Source organism: Vicia villosa, linkage group LG3, assembly GCF_029867415.1.
Source record: "Vicia villosa cultivar HV-30 ecotype Madison, WI linkage group LG3, Vvil1.0, whole genome shotgun sequence".
NCBI classification, from domain to species: domain Eukaryota; kingdom Viridiplantae; phylum Streptophyta; class Magnoliopsida; order Fabales; family Fabaceae; genus Vicia; species Vicia villosa.
In genome coordinates, this window is record NC_081182.1 from 197,916,020 (window position 1) to 197,926,247 (window position 10,228).

Sequence of the window (10,228 nt, forward strand, 5' to 3'; positions counted from 1 at the left end):
ACATTCTTGTTTTAGCTAGATTTTATTATGTTTAATCTTTTATTTGTAATACACCCCAAAGGATAAGGCTTTTTTCATTTTGAGTATAACCACCAAACCAAAAGTAATACACCTTGTGAGTGAGTGAGCATTTGTTAACTCCTTTGTGCCTTAGTATTAGGATTCATCTTAGTGTTGAGCTATTCACTTATGCGCATGAGTAAGTAGTTCATCGTGGATCCTAAGTTTGTTTATAAGCCCTTGAACCATCAACCATATATTCTGTTGGATATTTCCTTGCTTAGCTAGTTTGGGAGCATTCATTTGTTTTTTTAGTTGTATTCAAGTTAGAGAGAATATATGTTTGTTTGTTTATAAGTATGTTGCATGAGGTTGAGAAAGAAATAAGTGGTTAAAAAAAATAGAAAATGAAAAAAAAATAAAAAAGAAAGGAAAATGTGAAAAATAATGAGAAAGAGAAAAAGAAAAGAAAGAAAAAAAAGAGGATTTTTATAAGAGAAAAACTAAAGGAACATGTTTTTGGTTTATGATCTATAAAGATGCTATTTTAATTTAATTAACCAAGTAAAATTACTTGATTAATTAAATTTAAAAATTTTAAGAAAGCATACAAAATAATTTGTTAATTTATGTTGAATTTCTAGTAAGAAAAAACAAGCAAAATAATTAAGCAACAATCATGAAAATTTAAATGGACCATGTGTCAAAAATGGGGTAAAGGTCCTAATTTTTACTCTAATTATTCACAAAATTATAAACCAATTAAAATCTATTTTTAATTTTAAAATTAATCTAAATGATATTGAAAAATGTTATAGAAATTATCTATAAAAAAATGAATCAAATAGAAAATATAGGTGCTATTATGTATCTGTTATGGTGTAGAAATAGAAAGAAAAGCTTTACTAATTACTACAGAAAATGTTAATGGGCTGAAAATAGAATAAAAGAACACTAAAAAAAAAAAGTAAAATAAAATAAACCGGCCGTCGGTTTGAACCGGACCGGTCCGGTTCGGCCATCTCTTCTTCCTCCATCATTTTCACGTGAAAACACCATGGAAAGAAGAAACATGGCAGCTCCCATGTGGGGGCGGACGATGGTGATTAAGCTGGGAGCGGGCGGCTAGCCGGCCACTGGTGCAGCGGCGGCGCCCCCATCTCTTAATGGTGGTGGTGCTATCTGTTCATCTTCTATCTCTCTTTCAAGCCCCCATTAAAGACATGAAAAAAGCTTCTTGAAGGTAGTGAAAAAAAAAGGTGATTTTTGAGTGATTAATTCAAATTCTTATGCTAAAACTAATGCTAATTGTATTGAATTTGGTTGTTATGTATTGAATTTGATATTGTGAAATTGGAAGTGGAAGAAAAAACTTATTCTATGTTTATGTCAAAAATGAGTTTCATGAGAAAAAGTGATTATGAAAAAAAGCTATTTTATGTTATGTATTAGAACCAATGTTAATGCCATGTTAAATATCCAATTAGAACTGTATTAAGAAAAGCTAATGTCAATTTTCAAGTTTCTTGAAATATGGTTTTTTGTTGAATGTACATAAGTGCTTATTAGTGTAAAAGTGATTATTTTGACTAATTGTTGCATACTGCCTAAACCAAACTTGTTGCTATACTACATGCAATCAATTCTGATACTAAATGCAAATTGGTGATTAGATTAAGATAGGAGTCTATACTATGTCAATTTTCATGCTACTTTAATGTGAATTTTCATGAATAATTAAGCTACTTTTATGATCAAATCAATTCCAAAACAGCGGCATAATCTATGTAAACACCATATACATTCAACAAGAACATTTCATACAAGCAAGAACATGGTCGGTGGCATGGGATGAAGAGAGTTCAAGGCTTACCATCGAAGCGGGGATTTGCTCCGGTTAGTATTGAAAATTGTCGATAAATTCACCAACGAGAAACGCGGAACACATCAAAGTAAGCTTTTTTCACTCCAATTAATTTCCAATGATGACAATGATGGAATATAGATGAATAATCTTGAATATATGTTGATGAATGTGATAGAACCTTGAAGTAAAATGATGAATATATGTTGATGAATGTGGTAAACCTTTAAGCCATGAAACTTGATGAAATCTTGGATGATGATGATGATTGAATAATTATTAGATGTAGAATATAACATTTGCACTTGAATATGAATAACATTGAGATGATAACACTTGAATTTTGTTGATTCTTGAATGATGAATACTTGTGAAATTGTTGTATTTTGTTGAATTTTGGATGGAGGTTTAGTTTCACCAATCTAGAATTTCCATTTTTGTAATTCTAGATGGTGATGGTGATGAACTTTAGTGATGGTTAGGGATGAAGAAAGTAATGGAAAATTGAGAGAGTGGAGAAAAATGAAAGTACGAAAATGGTGAAAATAGTTAAAATGCTTAGGTCTCCAAAATTATGGAAATGGAGGATTTTTATAATTTTTGTGGGTGGTTGTGAACCTTTAGATTGTGATCCAAGTTAGAAGTTTATCAATGGTCGAAAAGCAATTAGAGGCTTAGTTGCGGATCATTAACCCTAGTCGTTGGATGAAAAGTTATCAATGGTGGAGGTATAGTAGAAAATTGGTTTGATTTTGTGTTAGTTTAAAAACTTTAAGGAAGTTGAAGTTAGTTAAGGGTAAATGTGTAAATGCATGAGTTTGAGAATAAATAGGTAGTTGAAGGAAGTTAGAGGGAAGACATGTTGAGGTTTAGCATAAATACCAAGTCTCAATGTAAGACTAATGGTCACTTGATCTAAACTTGAATTTTGCTTTGTATTTCCTTATGAATTTACCTTTGAATTCACCACTTTTACTTTGAATTTTTGTGAATTAAGTCATTCCTTTGAAAATTCTTTTTTGAGAAGTGATTTTGTTGGAAATAAGTGCTTTTGTTGGTGGTCAAATTCTGACTTTTTACTTGAGAAGTACATAAACCCCCTAAACGCGAGGCCTGGTAAGGGCGATATGCTTAAGTTTATCGGTTGGTAGATTATCCGAGATATGCATTCCGAACGTACATAAGTCCTAAAGTAGTTTATCGGTTGCTTTATTTTACTGTATATGTGAGATCTTATTTGTTTTGATACTAAACAGTGATGCTTTGTATCCGTGTTATTTTGTGTTTGTTACATTCTTTCTAAAGTATTTCCTACTAAATTAAGTTGATAAAATGGACACTTATATTTTATTTTTTATGTTGAGAAATGAGAATCATAACAATCTGTTTCTCTACATATTTCAATTTATTTATGTTTTTCAAACAATTTTAGATGAAAAAAATGCAATATAATACATATATCATTTTCTCATATATCAATAGCATACTCGAAATTTAACTCACTAATCAACATTTTATTTTTATTATAAGAAATATTTTGAAAGATATGGATTTAAAACTTATTTTGAATTAAAATTTTTAACAACACAAGAATCACACCAAATAAATATATTTAGTTAGCTGAGTATATTTCCTATAATTTACCACCACTTCTCAAAAGACAAGATCTTGTATTGAGTTTCTATTTGAGGTCACAAGTTCAAATTCCAACAAATACAAAAATATATTATTTCAAATATTATTTTTTTAAACATTAAAATAATAAAATTTAAAATTCAATAGTGATATATGATTTATATGAAGCAAATTTACTTACTATCCTACTTGGTTATCTAAACTAAACAGCCCATGTGAGTTGTGAGCAGATAATCCAATACACCACTTACTCCTATGTACTTTTCATACATTACTTAATACTCCACTAGTCTCGTTTCCCTCGAAGAATCTGTTTTTTTTGTTCCGTACGTAGTTGTTTAAGGAGACCAATAATACTCCACTATTATTTTATTTCTATTTAAGGGAACAGTTCAATGAATTATATTTCCATGACAGTGAATTATTAAAATAATTATTAATTTATTTTGGTTGACTGTCACTGTAGCTTTTCTTCTATACATTGCAACTTGCATCAAGTTACAAGTCTTGTTAACTTGCATTTCCTTGCATTGCATTTTCTTTCCACTTCAATATTTCAAACTATTCTTACTCGGTTGAACTAAGTTATGGCTGCCATTGTTGGAGGAGCACTTCTTTCAGCTTCCATGGAGATGCTGGTGAAAAAGGTTGTTTCTGGTGAGTTTATTGATTTGTTTCGGAGGACTAAGCTGGACGTTGAGCTGTTGGAAAAGCTGGAGATAACACTGCTGAGTCTTCAATCTGTACTTTATGATGCTGAGGACAAACAGATCACTAACCCTGCTGTCAAGAAGTGGCTGGAGATGTTGCAAGATGCTGTCTTTCAAGCTGACGAACTGTTCGACGAACTCAACACTGAAGCTTTAAGGTGCAAAGCTGAAGGTGGTCAGGTTCTTAATAAGTTTTTGTCTTATTTTAAGAGGTTTAATAAAAAGATCAATTCTAAACTACAAAAATTATTTGGAAGATTAGAACATTTGAGAAGCCAAAATCTTGGATTGAAAGAAGGTGATTCCAACTATGTTAGGAATATAACTCCTACAAGTCCTTTTTTAGGAGATGAAACTGCTATTTATGGCAGAGATGATGACAGAAAGAAACTTAAAGAATTTTTGCTGTCACAGGATGGTTGTGATAGCGGAAATAAAATAGGAGTGATTTCCATTGTGGGTATGGGAGGGTTAGGAAAAACAACACTAGCTAGACTCCTTTACCATGACCTTGATGTGAAGGAGAAGTTTGAAGTCATAGGGTGGGCACATATTCCAAAAGACTTTGTTGAGGTCACAGTCACTAAAACAATCCTTGAATCTGTCACTCAAAAAACAATTACAGACCCAAACTTAGTTAAACTCCAAGTTCAATTGCAACAAAGTTTAAGTAACAAAAAGTTTTTACTAGTATTGGATGATATAGGGTATGGAAATTATGTTCGTTGGAATAGTCTAAGTGATATTTTTAATGTTGGACAAATAGGAAGTAAGATCATCATCACAACTCGAGATGCAAGAGTTACACTACCCAAGCTAAAATCTCTCTATCTCCACCATTTAAGATCTTTGAAAACTGAAGATTCCTGGTCTTTACTAGCCAGGCATGCATTTGTAGTAAGAAACTACCAAGAACATCCCGAATATCCCAATCTAGAAATAATTGGTAGGGAAATCGCAAATAAGTGTGGCGGTTTACCATTAGCCACAATAGCATTGGGGGGTATTCTTCGCATTGAATTGTCGGAAGATCATTGGAGAGGGGTATTAAACAATAGTATTTGGGAACAAACAAACGGTGCTCTGCTATTGAGCTATCGTTATCTTTCAAGTTCTTTAAAAGGATGCTTTGCTTATTGCTCAATATTTCCAAAGAACTCAATCTTATGGAAAGAGATGGTGATTGAGTTGTGGATTGCAGAAGGCTTTATACCTCAGCCGAAAAGTGAGAAAAGCTGGGAAAAAGTAGCTGAAGAATACTTTGATGAGCTAGTGGCAAGGTCTCTAATACTTCAACGATCAAGTCGTGGTGGAGTATGCTTTGAAATGCACGACCTCATCAATGATTTAGCTATGGCAGTTTCATCTCCCTATTGCACTAGGTTGGACATACATAAGTCAGATGAAAGGGTAGATAAAAGAGTGCGTTACTTGTCATTTGAAACTGAAGAAGATAAGCCATATGATAGGTTTGAAAAGTTGCATGGATTAAAAGGTCTACGAACCTTTTTACCCATGCCATTGCAAGCTTCATGGGGGTATGATAATTCCATGTCGTGCAAGTTATTTTTTGACTTGTTGTCCGCAATGACACACTTACACGTGTTGTCACTTCAACAAAACGAAAACATCACTGAGTTGCCAACCTCTATTGGAAGTTTGATTCACTTGCGATACTTGAACCTCTCTGGAACTTTGATTACAAGGCTGCCTTCTGAAACATGCAAGCTTTACAATTTGCAGACATTGTTGTTGTCAAGTTGCGAGAAACTCACTGAATTGCCAAAGGATATGGGGAAATTGGTGAAACTACGCCACCTTGACATTAGAGACACCCAATTGAACAAAATGCCGGCACAAATATCCAAATTAGAAAATCTACAGACATTGTCAAACTTTATTGTGAGCAGCGCTGGGGATGATGGATTGAAGATTGGAGATCTTGGAAAATATCCCCAATTACAAGGAAGTCTTTCCATTTCACAACTTGAAAATGTAACTGACCCAGTCCATGCTTCACAAGCAAACTTGGAGATGAAAATAGGAATTGACCAGTTGCAACTAAAATGGTATTACAAAGATGGTTCAAACTTAACAACACAAAGTGATGTATTGGAACAGCTGCGTCCGTCCACAAATTTGAAGTATTTGACCATCTCTGAATATCGTGGAAACAAATTACCAAGTTGGTTGGGCGATTCTTTATTTAGCAACATGGTGTTTTTGTCGATCTGGCAATGTAAAAATTGTTCAAGTCTGCCATCCCTCGGGAAACTACATAATCTAAAAGAACTCTTTATTAGTGGAATGCAATCAGTAAAGAGTGTTGGCACAGAGTTCTATGGAAGTAGTTCTCCTTTGTTTCAACCATTTCCCTCTTTAGAGATTCTAAGCTTTCACTATATGCCAAAGTGGGAGGAATGGAAGTTGATTGAAGGTACATCTACGGTTTTTCCTAGTCTTATATGCTTGTCACTGCATTGTTGTCCAAAACTCAAAGAAAACATACCGATCAACCTTCCTAGGCTTACACATCTGTGTGTTTCACACTGTCCCGAACTCAATGGGATGACACTTAACAACCTTCCTTCCCTTATTGAACTTGAGTTACAGAATTGTCCTCTATTGATGGAGACAAGAAACTTAAATGATATTACAAGCCCACCATTTGACAAATCCAGCCAATTGATGATTAGTCTGAATTCTCTTCAAAAGATGGTCTTAACAAACATTCCATCTCTAACCTCCTTTCCGAGAGATGGTCTTCCCAAAACCTTACGATCTCTCACAATTAGAGACTGTGAGAATCTGGAGTTCCTTTCTCATGAATCTTTTCACAATTACACATCACTTGAGATTTTAGAAATAATCAGAAGTTGCAATTCAATGACATCATTTACCTTGTGCTCTCTCCCAGTCCTCAAAAGTCTATGTATTCAGGGATGTAAACATTTACAATCCATTTTAATTGCAGAAGATTCATCAAAACAGAATCTCATGTTTCTTAGAACCATCAATATATGGAATTGCAGTGAACTGGAGTCGGTTTCGCTAAGTGGATTGCCTATTCCTAACCTCATTGATTTAACTGTGGGTTGGTGTGGGAAGTTCTGTTCTCTACCTGAATCAATAAAGACTCTAACTAGTCTTCAGAAAATGTCAATTGACGGCCTTCCAAATCTGCATTCGTTGCCAGAAGAGGGGGGATTGCCTTCCTCTCTTAAAGAACTGTATATTTCATGGTGTCCATTACTAGAAGCAAGTTTGCTGAGGAAGCAGGGGAAAGAGTGGAGTAAGATTTCTCACATTCCCAAAATAGTTATAAACCACCAAATCATCGAATGAGTACTACATCAAGGTGAGTCACTAAAATACTTGTTTCTTGTTTCTCCTTAGATTCGTTATGGGATTGACTGTTATGTCTAATAGTATTTTTTTTTCTTCCAGAAGGTAGATTCTAAGATTGTGGTGATTGTAAGAGAGCAAATTGCAAAGCTAGAGACAAAATAATTGTATGTGTTTTTTCAATCTGTTTTGCATTACCTCTTTCTTTTTCTATTGTCTACCACTTACAAATAATCGCCTGCTTAATGAAGGCGCATTCTGTCCAGGAAAGAAAGGTTTTATGAACTTGGAATAATATTGACTTCACAAACAAACAGAAGTGCAAGAAAGTGTTTGTATCCCCTATGAGGCATTTAACCAACTGTTTCACTCTCCAAGGCTACATGGCTGGCTGTGAGTATTTTATAAGAACCTATCAATTTCGTTTGATGTATATGTCTTCCCTCCTACCTAGAGGATATCGCGAATGTATTTGTCTTGGTTTTCTATATGCAAAGATGATGTGTAGTTTCTCACTCAGTATAGTATAATGAGATAATTTAATATAATTTTGAATAAACTAGTTACTTTGGAAATTTTAAAAAATGAATTTTTGTTCTAGTAAGTTATAATGCTTTTGATGCAGATGTGTAGATGAATTTTGAATCCCAACTTTCAAAGCATGGAAGTCTTTAAGAAAAAGTACTTTAATGACTGGCACATTATAGCTGTTAGTGCGATGAATATTGCTGCAAGTCGTTTCTATTCATTTTAAAGCCATATTATGTTCCTATAGCAGGGCTTCCTCAACTTTGATCTGCATGGCTTGGGATTGTTAATACTTTTTCAGAAGAGGTGAAAAATCCTGCCGCAACTGCAGTTTCTATGGTTCAATTCTCATTCTTACTCATCTCTAATCTTAAAAATATAGAATGCTTGGATGGAAAGTGGCTTCAACATGGTTGCCAAAAGAGGGGAAGGTGCATTCCTCTCTTAAAGAACTGAAAATCGTTCGTTATTAGAACCAAGTGTGCAGAGGAAACGAGGGAAAGTGTGGTGTGAGGTTGCTCCATCATGTTCTTCTTTGTTTTCTTTTATCCTAGCATTTATTATTAGATTGTTGTGTTTAATAATATGTTTTTATTCCAAAGGTAGATTTCTAAGTCGGTGAAGATTCTAAGAGGGCAATTCGCAAAGCTAGAGACAAAACAAGTGTAGTTGTTCTCTCAAACTGTTAGATTACACCAATCATGTGTTTTAATGGCCCATTTCAATGTTAAAGCCAAAATGAAGACTATTGCCTCTAGAGGAAGTAATACACGAGGTTCGGGAAGTGACTAGTAGTTATTATGAATTTTTCAATTTATATATTATGTGTTAGTGTTACTTACTGCAAATCTATCTTCAGGTTTATTGCATATTCCGGAAAGGCGTTTGTGAAAAATATGTCTTGTGGTAGGAAGGAGTTCGTTAAAGATGAAGATTTTGGCACATAAATCTTGAGAGTCTGGTTAGTTCTTCTCTTTTAGTTTTGTTTCTAACTGCTTCTGGTTACCAACTTAATCATTAGTGCCTAAAATCTTATCCATTCTTAATCTTATTTGCTTCTGGTTATCACTTTGTTCTATTATAAATGAACACCATCAATCCTGACACGATATATCCATTTATTTTTATGTAGGGCAGTATGGTCCGAAGAACTTCCATGTTTCTGTAGAGAGATCCTCCACATCAGTCAAAATTCACTCATCCTACATATGACACATTCAAGAAAGGAACATCTCTTCCATTCAAAGAATTGAAGAGAGGCACTTCAACACCATCTTTTTATTGATTTTGTTTAGTGATAAGTGAATTAGTTGCTCGACATCAGACTCTCTGATAAATTGTAACTTGTAAAACATAAGTTTGATTAATACAACGGAACTGCAGCTGCTCTGCAGTCGGAGACGTAGGCACAATTGGCCGAACTTCGTTATCAAATATTGTGTGTTCTCTTTATGTATACTTTTCATATTTATTTTGTTTTGAATTGAAATTGTTTTTCAAACAAATTAAAATACATTGAATTTTGAACCCTTTTCTTGACCTGTAAAGATGTCATGAGTTTAACAAAAGTATATCACAACAAAATGATTACCAAGTGGCTGAAAACATGGATGAAGAAATGGAAAACAAGTGAGTTTATTGACACAGTTCTCTTGTGAACGCTTATCTTGAGAAACAAGGAAAATAACAGCATGATATGTCACATGAAAGAAATGTTTTCTTAGTATGGACTGGTAAACATGCTGCCATGATAAAGTGCTGGAGGGGACTTAAAATTTTCAGGGTTGCAGAAACTTATGGCCATGTAGTTACTATAGGAGTTGTTATGCTAGATGTTAGGCAGGAAGATGTTGCAGAGCCTTCAATGATAATTATTGACATATCCATATTTCTTTTACCCCATTATGTTGAATGAGCAATGCTAACTTAAAACATAAATTAACACTATATCATATAAAATACAATTGATTTAGTTTTTTAATATTTTATTGCAACTTTAAAATGTATGCTAATATATAATTGAGTTTAGCAATAGTATAGTAGTATCCAGTGCCATGGAATTGATGTCAAATTTTGTGTTAAGGTGACATTGCTCATGTTAATTCTCCAAAATTAGCAAACCACATAGTTAAATATATTTTGACTT

At 33.7% G+C, this 10,228-nt stretch overlaps 1 protein-coding gene across 18 annotated transcripts; it reads left to right on the forward strand.

Annotated features, from left to right (window-relative positions):
- Positions 1–1,029: 1,029 nt before the first annotated feature.
- LOC131593228 (putative disease resistance RPP13-like protein 1) lies at positions 1,030–9,494 on the forward strand. 18 transcript variants are annotated; one of them, XR_009280799.1, is made up of 10 exons: positions 1,030–1,243; positions 1,775–1,952; positions 4,109–7,567; positions 7,657–7,721; positions 7,806–7,947; positions 8,180–8,388; positions 8,465–8,596; positions 8,689–8,857; positions 8,942–9,043; positions 9,215–9,494. XR_009280799.1 is itself a non-coding variant. In XM_058865526.1 (2 exons), the coding sequence occupies exon 1, from the start codon at positions 4,087–4,089 to the stop codon at positions 7,552–7,554; it is 3,468 nt and encodes a 1,155-aa protein (XP_058721509.1). In that variant the 5' UTR covers positions 1,963–4,086; the 3' UTR covers positions 7,555–7,567; positions 7,657–7,722. The 18 variants fall into 18 exon arrangements, 1 of the variants encoding a protein (XP_058721509.1); XR_009280800.1 differs by having other exon boundaries at positions 1,031–1,259; positions 4,121–7,567; XR_009280798.1 differs by having other exon boundaries at positions 1,031–1,243; positions 4,106–7,567.
- Positions 9,495–10,228: the final 734 nt, after the last annotated feature.

Coding starts and splice junctions, on each gene's coding strand:
- LOC131593228 (XM_058865526.1), top strand. CDS start 4,087: ATGGCTGCCATTGTTGGAGGAGCACTTCTTTCAGCTTCCATGGAGATG.